The sequence below is a fragment of the Pantherophis guttatus genome, chromosome 2 (assembly GCF_059756535.1).
Source record: "Pantherophis guttatus breed Tessera chromosome 2, ASM5975653v1, whole genome shotgun sequence".
Classification (NCBI taxonomy): domain Eukaryota; kingdom Metazoa; phylum Chordata; class Lepidosauria; order Squamata; family Colubridae; genus Pantherophis; species Pantherophis guttatus.
The window spans coordinates 50,184,016-50,203,481 of NC_142064.1; the positions used below are offsets into that span (position 1 = coordinate 50,184,016).

The 19,466-nt window shown below is 38.2% G+C and overlaps 1 protein-coding gene and 2 long non-coding RNA genes across 3 annotated transcripts in view; 2 read left to right on the forward strand and 1 right to left on the reverse strand.

The window, feature by feature from the left end:
* The first annotated feature begins 164 nt into the window (after nucleotides 1-164).
* LOC117674631 (uncharacterized) lies at nucleotides 165-2,999 on the forward strand. Its single transcript, XR_004593919.3, has 2 exons — nucleotides 165-535; nucleotides 2,723-2,999. It is a non-coding gene; the product is annotated as an uncharacterized LOC117674631 (long non-coding RNA).
* A 7,903-nt stretch (nucleotides 3,000-10,902) lies between these two features.
* The window catches only part of WDR36 (WD repeat domain 36), a 36,255-nt gene continuing 27,691 nt past the window's right edge, over nucleotides 10,903-19,466 (forward strand). The window contains exons 1-6 of the mRNA XM_034432746.3: nucleotides 10,903-11,795; nucleotides 13,261-13,288; nucleotides 14,571-14,671; nucleotides 16,058-16,175; nucleotides 16,272-16,404; nucleotides 18,231-18,285. Of these exons, the coding sequence (XP_034288637.1) occupies nucleotides 11,616-11,795; nucleotides 13,261-13,288; nucleotides 14,571-14,671; nucleotides 16,058-16,175; nucleotides 16,272-16,404; nucleotides 18,231-18,285 (615 nt within the window). The 5' untranslated portion in view covers nucleotides 10,903-11,615. The remainder of the gene's footprint in view (nucleotides 11,796-13,260; nucleotides 13,289-14,570; nucleotides 14,672-16,057; nucleotides 16,176-16,271; nucleotides 16,405-18,230; nucleotides 18,286-19,466) is intronic.
* Nucleotides 16,088-19,466, reverse strand: part of LOC117674635 (uncharacterized) — a 28,629-nt gene continuing 25,250 nt past the window's right edge. The window contains exon 3 of the long non-coding RNA XR_004593924.3: nucleotides 16,088-16,127. This is a non-coding gene — a long non-coding RNA (uncharacterized LOC117674635). The remainder of the gene's footprint in view (nucleotides 16,128-19,466) is intronic.

Below are 19,466 nucleotides of genomic sequence, written 5' to 3' on the forward strand. Positions count from 1 at the left end.
TAAAAGGAATTTTCTTATTTTTAAAAAAGTAAAATAAAACATTTTCCAAGGAAGGAGAGTGCGATGACGGGAAAGTTCGGAGCTTGTTTATCTCGCATTAATCCATAGATTTCTTTTCCTTGGTGCTCTACATACTTGGCAGGATCCTAAAGCTTACCTGGAGCTAACTAGATAGTGAATTCACGTGGAGCACGCACCTTCGTACAGTTTAAGCCGCATCACTGAAAGCTTTTATCCCCACCTTTTTTCAAATGCCGTGTCGCACCTCTGACACGCTAATGAGATTGGGCGCCCATTGGAGGAGACTGCACGGGAGGGGAAGAGGAGCAGCCAGTTCTCAGCCAATAGCCTGCAGGGATGCCTTGCTTTAGTGATCCTTTTCAAACTTTGTCCTCTTTTCTTCTTCCTTCCCGGAAAGTCTCAGGCTAAATTATTGGGTTGCATCTACCACTTCACCGAAGCCAAATTCTCTGCATCGAAAATCTGGAATTTCACCAATGCCCTCCTGAAAAATCACTGCGACGGCAACTCCGAGGTAAAAAGCAAAAAAACAAAACCGGCCTGTCAAAGAGACGGGGGGAGGGTTTCAAAAAATCCGCGTGAAGCACGCTTACGATGTTCCAAATAATACGTATGAACCAGGGAACCGCCCTTCCGATGAGTAGAAGGCTGAAACTGCTTGTTACAGCGATTGTCGCGTAGTTGCGACATAGTCTGATGTACACAGCCCTGATCTCGCTGCCAGAAAGGAATACCAGGGGTAAGGAAAATTAGGACCGTCCCTGTCCTAATATTCCTTTTTACTCTTATTCTTTCCATGTATTCAAATTATGTTTATACTGTTATCTTATATATGCTTGACAAATAAATAAATAAAACTTATTTCTGCAGATTTCAAAGCTTTGCTTGCTTTGGGGATGGCGGGGGTGGAGGGAAGGGACATAGGTTTGAATCTTAACAGTGCCCTGATGTTCGCCTATGTTGCCTGTGGAAGAGTAGGGCTCACTGACTAGCAAATAATGGTTAGGGTCAAGGTGTAAAAATGCCTTCTTAAGCATTTTTCCCTCCCTTGAAGAGTGTGAAGCCAAGCAGGAGAGAAACGGCTCTGGTTAGCATTGCAGAATTCGGCTTGGGCATTTTATATCAGAGATGTAAAGGTTTTGTTCTGCGTGGCGGACAGCGGCGTTGTGGCTTATTGGCATCTTCGAAGAATTGGCATGTATAGCAACCAAGTCCTTATCGTGTTTCTACCAATACATGCAGTTAATGTGTCTTGTGTTTTTAAATTGGCTGTACACCGCCCTGAGTCCTTCGGGAGAAGGGCAGTATAGAAATAAAATTATTATTATTATTATTATTATTATTATTATTATTATTATTATTATTAATGTGTAGTGTTGATTAGAGAATTTAGAGGTTTTCTTAATGCAGATAATCCACATGAAAGACCACAGAAGAAAGTTTAAAATATATTTAAATTGGCAGCATCTGCCTTACTTGGTTTGGGGTCTGGCTTATTTTGTTAGGTCAAGCCGAGTTGGTACTTAGTTGGGAACAGCTCCCCCTCCCTAGAATTTCAGGCTTGTAGGTTAGAAAGGAAAGTTTTAAAAGTCTCTCACAAAAATAGCAGAGGCAAATTACTTCTTTCTATTTGGCAAGAAAGCTGTATGAATTTATTTGTATCTTGTATTTTTTTTACAAATAACTCAAGGCAGAAAACATATCCAACATACTTTTCTCCTCTTATTTTCCCCACAATAACCCTATGAGGTGGATTGAGCTGAGAGAGAATGACTGGCCCAAAGTTACCCAGCTGCCTTTCATGCCTAAGGCAGGATTTGAACACATGGTTTCACAATTTCTAGCCTGGTGCTTTAACCACTAAACCAGACCTGGGCATTTTATGGGCCACATCTGATCCTTTGGTTATCACTGTCCAGTCCATGTGACGTCAATCTGAAATTAAAAATCAAATATAAAGTGTACACCATGCATGCAATGTAACTGCATTGCTTTTATTTTGAAGGTAATTGCTATTTTTTTCAATTTACTTTGTGCATGCCTATTCACTTTCACAGCCCTGTTAGTTTGACTCTCCACAACAGTCCCAGTTTCTCATGTGGCCCCTTGGGAAAATTAATGATCCACTCCTGGCACTAGACCAAACTGGATGGCCATGAAATCAACAGCCGTGGTGGGCAGTAGTTAGAATGCAGTATTGCAGGCTAATTCTGCCGATTGCCAGCAGTTCAATTCTCACCGGCTCAAGGTTGAGCCAGCCTTCCATCCTTCTGAGGTCAATCAAATGAGGACCCAGATTGTTGGGGGCAATATGCTGACTCTGTAAACGGCTTAGAGAGGGCTGTAAAACACTATGAATCAGTATATAAGTCTAAGTGCTATTGCTATCCACAGTCAAGTTCAACTGGTATTTAATAAAATTGTGAGATGGAGTCAGGAACAAAAGCATGTAAGGTTCACCTACTGGCAAAATATTAATCAAATTTTCAGATCTAGATTGATGGATCAATTTCATGACACAATTGTGTTAGTAATTGTTAATGGAATGAAGACAAAGCAGCTTTCAGTGAACAGGCAGAACTAGATTCAACTAAAATAGGTATAGTGCAGACTTTGTTTTTTTTAGAAAACACAGGGCTTATTTTAGTGATTCATGTAACTTGCAAGTAATACTTAGAAATATGTGATTTCTGACTCATAGGTCAATGGATCTCAGAATCATCGATGGACAAACTGTAACCGACAACCAAGGCATAGTAATTATTTACTTCGGGAACTCAGAGAAATGTGGAACAGCTATGAAAGATATTAAATACTGAATTGGAAATAAATCTTTACTGAACCATGTTTAAACAAGTTTATATTTTTTACAAAGTTTATTTTTAATGATATTAATTTATTTTGTATGAACATTTAAACATACATGTATGTCCTAAAATCATCTAACACAATAAATACTTTAATTACCTGCTGTATAATTTAGAGTCTGCTAGTTTATTCATGGTATTGCACAGCCCAGACAAACCCCACATGCAGCCTGGGTAGTTCTCCTAGACATACAATTATTAGTTTAACGAGAGTTCAAGATTATGGTGGCATTGGAAAAAGTGGCTTATAATCGATCTTTGGCATTATATCGCACCACCCACATGATCATAATTTGGGCACTTGGCTCACATTTAAGACTGGTTGCAGTGTCTTGTAGCCACACAATCTTAATTTGCAACTTTCCCAGCCAGCTTCTGACAAGCAAAGTCAATGGGGGAAGCCAGATTTGCTTTGCAACCTCATGATTCACTTAATAATCATGTGATCTGCTGAACTATTGTGGTAAAAGTTATTCTAACTCACTGGATCCATTCACACAATGACTGGCTTAATAATCACATCATTTAGTGACCAAAATTTTGATCTCAGTTGTGACCATAAGTTGAGGACAACCTGTACAGCAATTTGGTCTTTTTTTTTTTTTACATTTAGAGGAAAAGTGGGTAAGGAAAGATACTATGGAAAGTTGCAAGAACATGCCTAGTATGGACAATGTAGACAGTTTTTCTTTCTTTTCTACATAAGTGTAGAACTTGGAACTGTCCATTAAAACTAAATGCAGAAAGTTCCAGATCAGTAGAAGAAAATTCTTCTTTCTATTGTTCTTAAACAACAGAATTTGTTGTTATTGAATGTAGTCATGTCATATTAGCTTGCTCAGATTCCATGTTGGATTTAGCATGGTCCAGAACACTCAGGCCAATAATTATCTGGCCCACAGTCTGATGTAGTTGGACTTTTCTTATTTTCTAATATACATTGTGAATAATTCAAGAATAGAGATTAAGTAATACTGTTTATCGCATGCACTAAAAATACTGCTCAGAGCCCATATAAGGATCTGTGCCATATGGATGTCACGTTACAGGGAGTCCTCCCTTTACTACTGTAAATTGTAATTGAGTCCAGATTTACTGTCGTAAATCATTGTGGTTGTAAATTGAGGTATCATGTGACAAGACCTGATTTTTGACATTTGTCATTAAGCTAATACCACAGTCACAATGCCAAGCTAAGCAAATGCCAAGATAAGTAAGCAAATCAATTTTCCCCAATGGGCATTTTTTGCAGAAAACCAAAAGTAAATAATGGAAACAGGTAGAAAAAGTTGGAAATCATGGTCACATGACCATGGGATGCTGCAAACAATCGTAAAAGGGAGCCAGTTGCCAAATACCCAAAATGCAATCATGTGACTGTGGGGAGAAGAAACAGCCATTGTAACTGAATGGTCACAGGGTGACTGGTCATAAATTGAGGACTGTCTATATATTTAGTTAAATTGAACTGCATTTACTGTTTAGTTGACCATTCCATTTAAAGAGATCCTTCAGGAGTTCTTCACAAAGGCTTTTTATAATTACACTGTTTCATTTACTGCATTTCAGCTTCCTAATAAAAGCATTTCTTAAAGTCTAATTAATATTATAAATACGAATTTCACAAAATAACAATACATATATATATATCACAATATTCCTTTTGTAGCAAGCAAGGTTATATAAGCACTAAAAGAAATAAGTATTAAGTTAAAAAAAGGTATGAGATAACAAGAAAATAGAGATGTTTTCATTAAGCAGCCATTGTTTTCTTTTACAGACAAAACTAGCTTCATTGTTTTGCAATGTATACTTTTTCTGGTGCAATTTGAACATTAGAACAGGCTGAAAGGAATTTGAATGAGATATTCATATGTCATTAAAATGACTTTAAAGAGATTAAGGATATTACAGAAAATAATATGCTCAAAATTTATTAGAGCAGCAGACACAGATTTACTCCAATCCGTGTTATGAATCAATCTCTTATTCTAGTGCTAGAAGTGTAATTTGTATTTATGTGCTGGCACTTACATTCATTCTAATCCAGCAGGACATGAGGCAATTTGAAACGAACTACCGGTAACTTTTTTTGTGATTGCTTGTTTGAGGGACAGTGCTTGGAGCAGTGTAATAAATCAGACTCCTTTCTTCATGTTGTATGGGTACAAGCCCGATCTCAAAAACATCCATATTTTTGGTTCATACGCTATGGTGAACATTCCCTTAGCTCAAAGAAGAAAAGGAGGTCCAGCAGCAAAGAGACTGAGATTTATGGGCATTGATGATAACTCAAAATGGAGCAAATTTATTGACTCTAAACATGTAATTGTGATTTCTCAATCTGCTAATTTTGAGGAAGATGTTGACTGGTCCAGGATTCATTCCAATGATCCTGGAGTTTATTTTCCTAGAGATGATACTGCTGATGCCGCACAGATTGATGATCAAGATTCCACTAGTTCTTCTCAACCTGATGTTCCGTCTTCGCAAGCCACGGATGCTGACGCTAGCGACGAATGTGAGGACAAGGACAAAGCAGAAGAATGGAGAGTTGTTCCGAGACGTTCCAAGAGGGTCACAAAGGGAATCCCTCCACAACAATATTCTTGGCAACTGACAAAAGCACCCTTGCCTTTGATCTGCAATGTTACACTTCCACCTGATACGTTCATGCAAATCAAACATCTTCCTGATTCAGAGCAAGACAAATGCTATGAGGCAATGCAGGTTGAAATGGACAGTCTAAAGAAACTTAAGGTGTTTACACCTGCAAAACCTCCAGCAAACAAAAAGGTCATTGGCACTCGATGGGTCTACAGAATCAAAAAGAAGCCAAATGGTGAGTCATTGTACAAGGCCAGACTTGTAGCTCAGGGTTTCGCTCAACGTTATCCTGAGGACTACACAAATACCTATTCACCAACAGTCCGGACTGAGAGTGTAAAAATTGCTTTAGCAACAGCAACTATCCTTGGTTTAGAAGTTTTCCAGTTCGATGTTGACACAGCTTATCTACATGCAGACCTAGATGAAGAAATCTACATGAGAGGCCCTCCAGGGTTCCGACAGCAAGAAGGGGATACCTGGTTTCTAAACAAAAGCCTTTATGGTCTGAAACAGTCTGGTTTAATGTGGTACTTAGGTCTTACTGACAAACTAAATTCAATGGGCTTTATTAAGTCCGAAGCTGATGAGTGCGTGTTCACAAAAAGATCTAACAATGCATATGAGATAGTTCTTGTTTATGTTGATGATATTGTTTATATTGGTCCAAATAAGCAAATGAGAGAAATTTTTGCCAAAGCTTTGCAGAGATACTTCACATTGAAATCATTGGGTAATATTAGCACTTATTTAGGTGTTCAGATTGAAAAAACACAGAAGGGATTTAGTCTTTCACAAGAGGATAAAATTGAACAAATTTTGCATCATTGCAACATGAAGGATGCTAACACAACAAAGGCACCCACGCAAACAGATTTTCACAACTTGACACATGAAGCAAGTCCTGAGTTCGAGGATCAAACACTTTATCGTTCAGTTATTGGGTCATTATACATTAGTAGTTGGACCAGACCCGACATTGCACTTAGTGTTAATCTCTTGTCTTGACACGTAGGTAAGGCAAATCAGTTTCATTGGACATGTGTTAGGAAATTATTGAAATACCTAAAGGACACTAAAAATATGAAGTTATTGTTAGAACCAACACATACTGATTATGCAGAATTATGTTGTTATGCAGATTCTGATTGGGTGAGTGATAAGAAATCACGTAAAAGTACTTCAGGTTATATGATGTTCTTAAGTGGATGTCCTGTTTATTGGCAAGTGCGTAAACAGAATTTTGTTTCTTGTTCATCTACTGAAGCTGAATATGCTTGTGTTTCAAATGCATGTAATTCTCTAACATGGTTTGATGCTTTGGTCACAGATATCTGGACACGTCCGATCAGACCAATCACCGTGATGGAAGACAATGAATCGGTGGTTTATATTTCTGAATCACATTTCACAGGTTCTAGGTCCAGACACATTGACATCCATTATCAAAACATAAAACAATTAGTAAAAAAAGGTTTTGTTAAATTGCAGTATGTATCTACACATGATCAGATTGCAGATATGCTCAACAAACCGCTTCCAGCAGCTCAACACGAGTATCTGCGTAAGAAGATGTGCCTTATTTGATGATGTACCCAGTGGTGGGATTCAATTTTTTTAACAACTGGTTCTGTGGGCATGGCTTAGTTGGGGGTGTGGCTTGCTGGTCATGTGACTGGGTGGGTGTGGCTAGCTGGTCATGTGACTGAGTAGGCGTGGCTAGCTGGTCATGTGACCGGGTGGGCGTGCCTATGTGCATAGGGACTACTCAGAGGGCTGGAAAAAGTCATTTCTGACTGATCCTCGCACTTTTGACCGGTCCTCGCACTTATGACCATCCTCACATTTATACTCATTGCAGCATTCTTAACAACCGTGTCAATCATTTCACCACTACTTCTCTTCACCACGGTGACAAGATAGGGCGCAAAACGTAAAATGTGAGGACAGTTGTAAGTTCAAGGACTGGTCAAAAGTGCGAGGACTGGTCAAAAATAACTTTTTCAGGCCTCTGAGTAGTCCATATGCACATAGGGACTACTCAGAGGGCTGAAAAAAGTTATTTCTGACAGGTCCTCGCACTTTTGACCGGTCATCATTTATCTTCTAGTCCAGAAATCTCCAACCTTGGCAACTCTAAGCCTGGCAGACTTCAACTCCCAGAATTCCCCAGCCAGCTTTGCTGGCTAGGGAATTCTGGGAGTTGAAGTCCACAAGTCTTAAAGCTGCCAAGTTTGAAGACCTCTGAGCTAGGGCTTTGGGGCCAGCCTTTTGGGGAGGGGGTCCCATTCGGAGAGACCCCCTGCCTCTCAGGAAGCATCAGGCCCAGGCAGAGAAAATTGCCAAGGTTGGAGATCTCTGGACTAGAAGACCTCCAAAGGTCCCTTCCAACTCTGTAATTCTGGTATTGGCAAGCAAGCACAATTAAGCTACTTAAATCCTCCAGAGCAGGGGTCCCCGACGTTTTGGACCTCAGGGACCACCAAGTTCATAATTTTAAATTTCGTGGACCACTAATACGAATCCAGCGCGTCGCTTGCTGAAGCACCTGGACTCCCAGTGACGGGATAGGGTCCTTCAGGCACTCTCCCCCCCTCTTTCTCTCTCTCTCTCCCCCCTCTCATTCTCTCTCTCCCCCCTCTTTCTCTCTCCCCCCTTTCTCTCTCTTCCCCTTTCTCTCCCACTCTTTCCCTCTCATTCTCTTTCTCTCTCCCCCTCTTTCTCTCTCCCCCCTCCCTCTCATTCTTTCTCTCCCCCCTTTCTCTCTCTCTCTCCCCCACTCTCTCTCATTCTCTCTCCCCCTTTCTCTCCCTCTCTCCCCCCCACTCTCTCTCATTCTCTTTCTCTCCCTCCTTCTCTGTCTCCCCCACTCTTTCTCTCTCCCCCTTTCTCTTTCTCTCCCCCTTTCTCTCATTCTCTTTCTCTCTCCCCCCCCTTTCTCTCTCTCTCCCCCACTCTCTCTCTCTCATTCTCTTGCAGGGGGCCGATCTGGTGTCTGCAACGGAGAGCAAAAAAAACACCTCGGTATATTTGCGGCGCAAGGCAGCCCTCGTTTCCTACCGACTCGGAGCGGTAAACAGCGTCTGGTTCGGGAAGCAGCCGGATTTTGCTCTCCATTACTCTCTCGGCCCCCTGCAAGCTCTCATCTCTCGAGAAGCCCAACCAAAGTTTCCCGCGCCACTTCAGGGAGCGCTCCTCGAAAGACGAGAGCTTGCAGGGGGCCAAGAGAGCAATGGAGAGCAAAATCCGGCTGCTCCCCGAACCAGACGCTGTTTACCGCTCCGAGTCCCAAGCAACAGGAGATGAGGGCTGCCTTGTCCCGCAAATATGCCGGATTTTGCTCTCCATTGCAGACACCAGATCGTAATGCACCACCTGCAAAAATGCGAAAATTTCCAAATGTAGCCCTGCCCTCTTACAGCTCTCCTGATGTTCAACTATTGTCTTTCAAGGAGGATACTTGGCCAACTTCATGCTTGATGTCTCCCACCTTGGCAGCTTTAAGACTTGTGGACTTCAACTCCCAGAATTCTCCCCAATTCCCCAGAATGAGCTAGGCGGGAGTTGAAGTCCAAACGTTGTAAAAGAGCCACAATTGCCCAGCCCTGGGTTAGGGTAGGCTGACGTTGCGGATGGGAGGCGGGGCAGGGCGAGGGACGGGCAAGCCAGCAATTTAACAAACGATTCGGTGTGCTGCGGGGCCAATAAATTACAAAAAAACACCGAACCATTTGTTAAATTGCTGGCTCGCCCGCCCCATTTATTGGCAATAAATAGTGCAGAGGGGCGGGGCAAGGGGCGGGGCGAGCCAGCAATTTAACAAAGGGTTCGGCCGAACCCCCTAGAACCCCCAGAATCCCACCACTGGATGTACCTGATATTCGCTCAACTGGCAAAAGAAGGGGTTGTCACTGCGTTTTTGTATTTACCAGATGTGCTTTTATTTTGGGACTTTCAGACTTACCGTAGCTTGCCAAGTTCTTATCAGTAACTGATACTGCGCATGTCTACATTCCTTCACTTTCTTCTAACTTTTTTTTGTTCTCTGGCCAGGAGAGGTCTGGCCGGGGAAAGCTTTGCCAAGATGTAACTAATTAGCTAGTGAGATGTTTTGTTTTCTTTATAACAAATAAATGAGTTTTTCTTAGAAAATATATCTTCGGGTTTATTTTCTTAAAGTATGCTTCAAGGGAAAAGCCTCGATTCACTTCTCTAAATCAAGGTGCAATTACCCAAAAGCAGAATGGGATTAATTAGCACCCTGACAGAAATCTCATTACTTAATCTGTGGTTGTTTCTTAATGTGGCAACTGAAAAGACTTATTAAACTAGAAAAATTTGATTTTATTGTTTTTGATTGTCTGCTCTATAGAATCACTTTTCTGTGAGATGGGCAACTATACAAATATGATGAATAAGTAAATGAATAATGAATAAATAAGATTGAGTATCATTAGCATGGAGGGCATAATGGCTCAGTGGTTACAAACTCAGAGTGTCAGCTAGAAATTGACAGCCCTGGTTTGAGACCTATGTGTCGCGTGACAAAATGAGCTTCCATCCTTGACCCATTTCCTGTCCATTTAACAATTTGAAAACATGCATATGTGAATAAGTACCACTTTGATGGGAAGGTAACAGTGTTCCATGTGCCTCGGCGTATAGTCATGCTGGCCACATGACTACAGAAATGTCTTCATACAGTGTCGGCTTCCTCAGCTAAGAACTCCTTAGAGTTGGACACAACTGGACAGGAGAAACCTTTATCATTAGCATATTGATAGTACTGAATCCACACCTGTCATGTTGCTTTTCTCAGTCCCTTTAAGTATTGTATTGTAATATTTCTTACCCCCAAAGATAGCAAAGTACAAATAAGTTTGGCATAAGAAAAAAATGCATGGGTGAATATATTTCAGTTCTGGCAAAACAGCTGATCACCATTTGTGACCTTTCCTAGCTCCCCAGCTTCACTCAAGCAAATTCAATGGGGAAGCCAGCAGGGAAGGTCACAAGTTGCGCTAGTAAGTTCATGCAGTCTTCCTACATTCATGTCTCACTGTATTACACACACACATATCCCCTGGCTTCTCTGCCTTGCACTGTGCTATCCACCCATCTTTCTGTGCTTATGCCCTGCCACCCCATTTACACATTCTCACATTTCTATATTTGCACCATGCCTCAACACTCACCTCCTCTGGCCTCCAACTTGTGGGCTACCTGCACTAAGCCTCTTCCAGCCTCCTGCAGCACACACACACCCTCACTCCTTATCTTGGTCTCCCACTGTTCCCCTTTAATGACCTTCACCTCTTAGGGTTATGATGGCAACCTGGACCTCAAGGACTGTCATTACTAAGGATGTAGTCACGTGACATCACAGTTTATAATTGCATCGCTTAGCGACAGCAGTCCTAGTCCCAGTTGCCATTGAATCCAAGGTTGTGATTCTGTTAAACATTCTGTGCATCAAAATTGAGAAGCAGAAAGTGGGAACTGTATATTACTTCATGCTTTTGTGTACTACATTAGGGAATAGTTCTAGCTATAGGTACAGTAGTCTTCACTTAATGACAATTGGGACCAGCAACGCCATCATTAAGTGATGGAGTTGTTAAGTGAGACATCATGCGACCACAATAGCCTCACTCTGGCTACAGTTAAGCGAGACATTATTTGACTACAACTTGGGATTTTACTGCTGATAGATGAATACTTAAGGCTGATTTACATCGAATTTGGGGGAGTTCGTTTTCAGAAAATTCTTTAATGACCGCTCCTATACCAGCGTGCGAAATAATTGCCATTTAGAAGAAAAAACACGGTAGGGCGCGTTTGCTCAGTAATCCGTAGACCGGGTTGTATGTTTAATTCTGAATAAAAGCACCTTAAAGAATACATGAAAGGAGCGTGCAGAAAAGCAGAAAGAAACGCAAACCCGCCCGCTCCCAACACCAAGCGGAACTAGAGAGCCCCTGACCCAAATCAGCGAAGGAAGGCGAGCCGCTTTTGCGTACGGAATTAGCAGAGAACGCGCCGGAAGTAGCCGGGAGCATTTCCGGAAGCCCTATAGTTTTTTTTTATTTTTAAAAAAACGTGGTTGGGGAGGTTTGTCGGATGATGTCTGCTGCTGGTGCTGTTGAGTCGGAGGAGCCCAGCAGAGGCAGCGGGCTCTTTGCCGGCTTCCGCGTGCTCGGCCTCCAGTGCAATCACCTGGCGCACGTGCTGCGCTACCACCGACGCCACCGCGAGTTCTACCTGGCCGCCGCGGTGGGGAAGAGTTTCCACACTTACAACGTGAGTCGGCTTTGCTCCTGTGCGTAGATTCAACCCCCCCCCCACACACACACAACACGTTGACCACCGTCGTGGCTCTGCTCATTTATTTTCCTTCCAGGAGTCGTCACGTTATATATGTTGTCATATGGTGTACGTGGCTATTGTCATGTTTTATGTAGTGTTTGTTGGAGGTGGTGACCCTTTGAGAGCTGTATGCAACGAAATTTCATTTTAATGTATGTCAATTAATGTACATTTAAAGTGACAAAAAAAGTTAGTCTAAGTCTATAAGTTTATGGTCTCTTTTAATGAAGCAGGAACATACTACCTGCATCTAAGAAAGAATATGTAACTGCCTGGACTCACAGATGACGCCACCTCCTGCCTTTAGATGTTCTGAGCCATGTGGAGCTGGTCAAGCTGCTTTGATTAACAGTCATGCAGATGTTTAAATCTGGAGCCTGTATCAGAAGAATCACTGTTTATTTAAAATTGCTAGGCACAGCAGAAAAAATAATCTCATGAGTGTTTCTACTTCATTTCCTGGCTAATGAATCTGCTGAAAGGCTCACAGGCCTTTAGACCCAACAGATCCTAGCTGTGGCTTATTTCCATGTTACCCATGAGGATAATATCCTGACTTCAACTTGCCAGGGCCCAAGCTTTATACCATAAGATGACCAGACAATAGTGCCCACTTGTGGCATCCACTAGTGCCTTCATGGCATTGTACCTGCATACCATTCACCTGTGATTCCAGCTTGTTCCCACTTAACAACCCCTGCAGTTCTGGCTTAGAGCATTAATCAGGACTTTTGGGATTGCCATTGCTAACAAATGTGGTCACAGGATATCACACTTTATGACTGCATCACTTAGTGACAGAAAATTCAGATTCAATTGCAACCATAACCCAAATTTCCTTATTTTAGAAATCTTTTGGGCATGGTTTATATTCTCCAGAACTAGTTTGATATACATTTCTGGAAATGCAAGCAATTGTAATGGGTGTTAATTATATTTAACACATTTAACAATGATATTCATTTCATTCCGAAATGAAACTTTAATTAGGATTCCAAATAGCAACTTTATGTTTCTTGTTCTCAGATCAAAATGAATTTATTTGCCATTGAATGAAAAAAAATGAAAAAAGTTTTAATGAAAAAATTTGAAAAAAAATCAAGAGAGGGCCATAATCAAAATTAGTAATGTCCCACAAGAACAAAAAGCATCTAGAATTAGTAATTCAATTACATGAACTCATTTACAGATTGCATATCAAATATTAAAACACAAATTGCAGTGTGATTTATTGCCAACTCCCCACCCCCAAATGGAAATGCTTCAGTGTTCTGTTTTTTATTCTTTCTATAGTTTTAGATTATTAAAAACGTGCACATTGTGATGTTTTATAAAGTGTTTCTGAATTTCAAGATATTTTATATTTCTATCAAATTACTAAAGTATATTAATTTTTCAGGTGAAGAAGTTGGGGATAGTTGCTGTTAGTAAGTATAATATAATACAAATATGCTTAAATGTGCAACTTTAAAACATTTTCTCTCTAAAAAGTTAAAGTGGCTTTTAATACTACTGTTATGTTGAAGAACCTCTACAAAATGTTACACAAAAGAAATCTTTCTGTAATCTAATTTAGTAGTATTTTTTTCTAAATAGCTTGATCTTTGTAGTATGTAATTTTCATTAATGATCTCTATATTATAACTTCCCCTTAAAAGTATAGCTATTTTAATATCATATAAACACATTAATGACCAACATTGCAGCATATCAGTATTGTTGAATCCCAGGACAATTTCTATAATACCTACACACATTGAATTTTATAAAATTTCTATCAAGTTTTTAATGTTTGGTCAGATCCTTGATGGTTTTGATAATATAGCTAGTAGACACATTTTTCATGTGGAGGCCATAGGCCAAAAACAGAATCTGCGCATATATAAGAGAATATTTGGAAAGTAGGCAGAGCTCAGGCTGGGATTCTGACTAGCCATTAGTCTGATCATATTTTTTTGTTTGTAATTTTACTGTGACTTAAAGGATGTCTATTGTGCATATGCTTAGTTGATTGAGGTGTATTCCATCCTTTACTCCATCCTTAATGAAATGGGCATTGCTAGCCAAGTGGATCATTCCATATATCACTGACCATGTCCTGCCACATTGTTCTGGAAAATTAGCAGGCTTTTTGGAGTTATTTTTGGATAATATAATTATTCTATTGTATGATTAGAAGTATATCATAATGTTGAACTTTTGGATAGCAAGATGGGTAGCATATACATTTAATGATTAAAATGATAAAATTATGCAATAATAATTTAGCTATCTTCATGTATTTATATAACTTTTAAATCTGACAATCAGTTCATTTTCGATTGTGGTGTATTTTCTACTTATTGGCAATGCCAGACTTTGAAAAGTTACACTGCTGCCTTAAAAATTAAGATGGAGTAAATGGCACTGAAGACAGTGGTTTCCCCAAGTCAATATGTGTTGGATTATACTGCTATTCCATGGAGTTTAACAAAACAAGTAAATGGGGTGCTCCTTTTTCAGATAACTAATGCAACCTTTAGTAATTAATCTGTTTTAATTCTACGTATAGTTTTATATGTATATGTGTATGTATGTGTGTGTATGCCATAGAAACAATGTATATAGTTTGCAATGTTGAGAAAATCATAATTATATCATAAAGTGTTTCCTGGTAATATCTACTTGAAAACCGATTATTTGCTTTGGTTTGTTCTATGATTCTTTTAGGCAATGCCTTGCCACAAAATATTACATGTTTGGCAGCTGATCGAATGCTGGTCTTTGCATCATGTGGTGCGCTTTTGTATGCTTTTGCTCGCAACAAAGAGGTTTGTACTGCTGTCAAAGAATATGCAGTGATTTGTACCTTGCACTAAATTTAATGACTGTAAAACCTCAATTTAGAGAAATTCTATTTTATGAGACGTCAGATGCATTGAACAAACTGTGCATCTAGATATTTTACCAAAATATAGAATGAGTCCATTATATCTGAAGTGATATAAATCTTAAATTTATTTTATTTATTTCATTTGCAAGATAATGTAATTATATAAATGATATCATGCCATTTGCATCATTATACAAAAAAGCATAAATTTGGATTCTGTGGATATTCAGGAGTACTGGGGATATGTGTCTCTCCCCAAATGGTCCTTTAATTTGAGGGTTTACAGTATTTATATTTAACATAGAGGTATTGAAAATATTTGAATTTAGATTACTTAATATGTGAAGAAATATGCTGCAGGGCCAAATAAGGTACTTCAAAATATACTTTAAAGAAAATTCAGCTGAAATTAATTGGATATTTTTAAGAAAACATTATTGAACTCTTGCTTTAAAACTATAAAATAGGTATTTAAACATTGCTTTTATATCAAAGCTAGAATATGTTAATTTAAATAACATCAATTGAAGAATGATGTTTTCACGTATATTCTTAGTAATATTAAAACATAATATTACACTTTGTGTCCCTTTGAAAAGAAAGGGTGGAGGAAAGGTTCAAGAAAATTGTCAGCAGTTTTGATAAGCCAAATCTTTATCAAAATATTTTGTACAAAAGAAGTAAGGATAGTGTGAAGTATAGATGCATATGAATAGAATGGATATGTAACTTCGTCTTCCTACTACTAGACAGGAAAATGCCAGGAAGGAAGTACAATAACAGCTGGAAAAGGTCACTATTGTTTAGAATATAACTTAGGAGACTTAAGGACCAGCAACCATTTCAAATACATTTCACCGTGTTTGAAACAATTTCATTTTTTGTAGGAATTCACAACTATGCTTCCCTAGAAAAGGCATTCTTTTAAAAATATTATCCAAATCTGGAGGAGAGCTGAAGTATTTCTCTGCTCTCACATGAAGGCCAGGGCATCAGAAGGACATCTACTTTTAAAAATGTTCAGTATGACATCATAGAGATTTACAGCTAACAATTGAATAGAAGAATGATGATTTGTTTCACTATTTGACAATAGACTGCCTGTATAATCAAGGTCTGGTTTGTTTTTGCTTAGGAAAAGAGCCTAAATTCATATTTTGATTTATCTTTTGAATACTGTAAAAAATATTTAAATCTATGGAATTAAAATTTTATGTGAGACATATTAGGGCTTTTAAAAACAGTCTGATATATTTAACACATACTTATTGTCCAAATATAATGCATTGTTTTATTGAAGTAACTGCAGTACTTTGAATTTTAGGTGGTTCATACTTACTCAGGTCACCGGACAGATATACTTTTTATATTGCCATTTGGAGATCATGTTATCTCTGTGGATAATGAGAGCATTCTTATTATTTGGGATGTGCAGTCAGAAGGTAAGATTAGTCTGTTTAATGTAATAACTACTGGGAAAAAAGTAAAAAATAGATATTTGTGCTGGACATGGACTAATGCTGTTCTTTGTTCTGCAGAAGAATACTTGCAGCTGGATTTTGATAAGACTGTATTTGCCATTTCTGCAGTTCTACACCCACATACTTACATGAATAAAATACTTCTTGGTAGTGAACAAGGACCTTTACAATTGTGGAATGTAAAATCCAAGTAAGAACTATTCTCTCCAGAGACTTAAATTGTGTGTTAATACTTAGCTCTTAAATTTTAAAATATGGAACTGAATGAGTACAGAGGCCTGGTGGAGTTAAGGGAAATTGTATAGTATTAGAAGCTAAACAAGATCATTTCTTACTATAACAAGGATGGGGGCACCTTCTAGAAATTCTAGGGGCATTGACTCCCTAGAATTTTTTTTAAAATTCCCCAAAGAAGGCTGCAGCAGATTCTTCCATGAAGCTATTGAGGAAGCTTTAGGAATGCAGTTGCCAACACCCCTTCAACAACTTTTTAAAATGTTTTTATAAACAGAAGCTTAAAAGATATTTAATTTAAAAGGTCATATTGAAATGGTATAATACTCCTACATTTTTATTTTGCTTCAGAGTGGTTGGGTTGTTTTCTTCCTTGATGTTATTTGCCCTTTGAAAGACGTATTCTTCCAATTACTTTGGAAGTGCTATAACAGATATATGGGATAAATATATTTTTCCTTAATTCAGCTCATCCTGAGAGAAGAGCTGCCGGCTTTTTAACTTAAAAGGGGCAGCAGTATTGTTCACCACTTTCTTTGAAACTATTAGCAATCTTTTTGTTTCTTTTTCTCAAGCTCCAAGAAATTACAGCTAATTTTCCCCAATGCCACCTTTAAGCAATAAATATTCTGTTATAAGTGTCTTATATATTTAGCTGGCTTCTAGCAACCCCTTTTTATCATAGGGAGCATCCTGGACAAGTGAAAATTGGATAGTTTGATTTTTTTTAACAAAAATGTGCTTTATTTAAACTTTTAGGAATATTTATTTATTAAATTTATATGTTGCCCATTTCAATATCAAGCGACTCTAATTTCTAATTTCCACCAGAGAATTGATTGATGTTTCCTATTTTGTGGGGAATCAAGGGATAAAACAGGTATCAAGGTGTATGAAACCTATTTCAGCCTTAAGCCCCATTCTCATCTCAGTCTGAAAACCCCTGACCACTTTGGTAATATTATTACACGCCAGGCCCCTTTAGATACATATTTTTAAAGGGCAATACTCAACAATCAGCCCTCCCATTTCGGTGGATTTTTCAGTGGATTAAAGAAACATGTTTTAAAAAATACTTTCCTACTCTGTCATACAACACATGGTACAATTTGTCTTTAATGTGACTGGTGAAAAAAATTCTAATCTGTTGTTGCTAATTCTGTGGACAGTTTATTTTTGTTTCTCACCTTCTATTTTTTCATGATAAGTGTTATTCTGAAATAGGTAGCTCACTTCCTTTTTAAAAAAATTAATACCAAATTTTTGTTTCCCTTCTAAGGAAAGGTCTCTGATTAAAGCTTAGATACTTTGGTAATCCCTGGATAGTTAAAAGTTTCAGGACTATCTTTTTTCCTGTTGGTTAGTATACCTGAAGGAATGCTTTCAAGAAAGGTTTTTGACATAACTGAAACAAAATGAATAAAGTTGGCAACACTGCAAGGGAAATACTACCCCTGGACCCAGCCCGAGTCATTTCCAAGTTGCAATGATGATCTAAGAGAAGTTTTTTGAGGAGCGGGAGAATAAAACTTTTTGGGAAGAGTAAAAATGCAATTCTTCTATTGTATGAACACACCCCAGGAGATGTGTCTTAGTAGTAATTTAAATGGAAGGTAATTTCATTTCACACGATTAAGTATTCATGGGGTATTCATTGTATAACTTTTCATCCTCTGGTGTTTATAAACTGAGTAAAAAATGTCCTTTACTTAAAATTATTTTGGATAGGATTGTGAGTATTTTTTGGTCATTGAGTAATTCTTAATCTTTTCCTTTCCTCAGCAAACTTTTATATACATTTCCAGGATGGGGTGCAGGAGTGACAGTCCTTGAACAGGTAATAGGCTTATAAAAATGGTCATGTAACTCTTTATGTTACATTCTGTTCATTGATAGTATTTCAGAATGCTTTAGAAACTGTTGACTTGGTCAGGTCTATTCCACCAAGTGTGGAATAGACCTGAATAACACCAAGTGTTATTTCTTCAAATAACACTTACACATACATAGTAAAGCCTCAATTTTTCTGAATAATTTGCAGAGGTGTCCATTACAACTGAATGTCAGCGAGAATTTACATGTACTTCATTTGCCTACATTTATTTTATGTGTGTAATTACTGGATGTAATGGATGTATTTTTATAATTTTCATAACTTGACATAAATAAAACTATGTTAGCTGCCTTGGTGCTTTGAAAACATTGAGCCTTTCCTTTAACTTAGAATTGAACTCCAAATAAAGTTTCGTTAATTTCTAAAGCTGATCAATAACAGGAATCATAAATTCCAAGTGTTACTACAGCTTTTGCAGAATTCTGACTGTTTGAAATAAATAAATTACAGGTTGTACCTGTACTTTACTTATGCAGAATTATGGCTTAGTTTGCCCTCAAAAATAATAATTGAAGGGAATTTTGTTTTTATATAAAAAGTGTGTGCCAATGAAAATGTGCATAGTAAATAAAATCTATGTCAGAAATTAATTTCTGAACATAAATTCAAGGATAATAACTTGAGGACAACTTGTATTTGAATTATAGGATTGGATTATAGGATTTGGAATGGCATTATTAAGTTGGGATCCAAAATTAAATTAAGTATCATTGTAATCAAGATTATAGTATAGACAATTAGCAGAAGTATTCTGTGAAGCTTGCTATTCTAATCATAAAACATTTATTTGGAAAATAAAGGTAGGTATTCCTAGTAGCATGCAGATAGGTTTCCTATGTAAAGTTTTAATTAATTTTAGTTAATTTTCTTTAACTTGCTGCTTCTATTTTTGTTTGACCATAGTTCTCATAATTTCCCATTAATATATATATTTGGGAAACGTAATCTAAGATAAAAACATAAGACCACTTTTGGATCAGGTCATGGCCTCTAGTCAGGATTGTCAGACACACACTGACATATTGGATGCATTTGGAAAACTCACAAACTTGTCCTGGCAAGAAATAGCCGCTTCAGTTTTAGCTTCCCAATAACCAAAAAGTTGCTATGATTTAGGGGTAGAA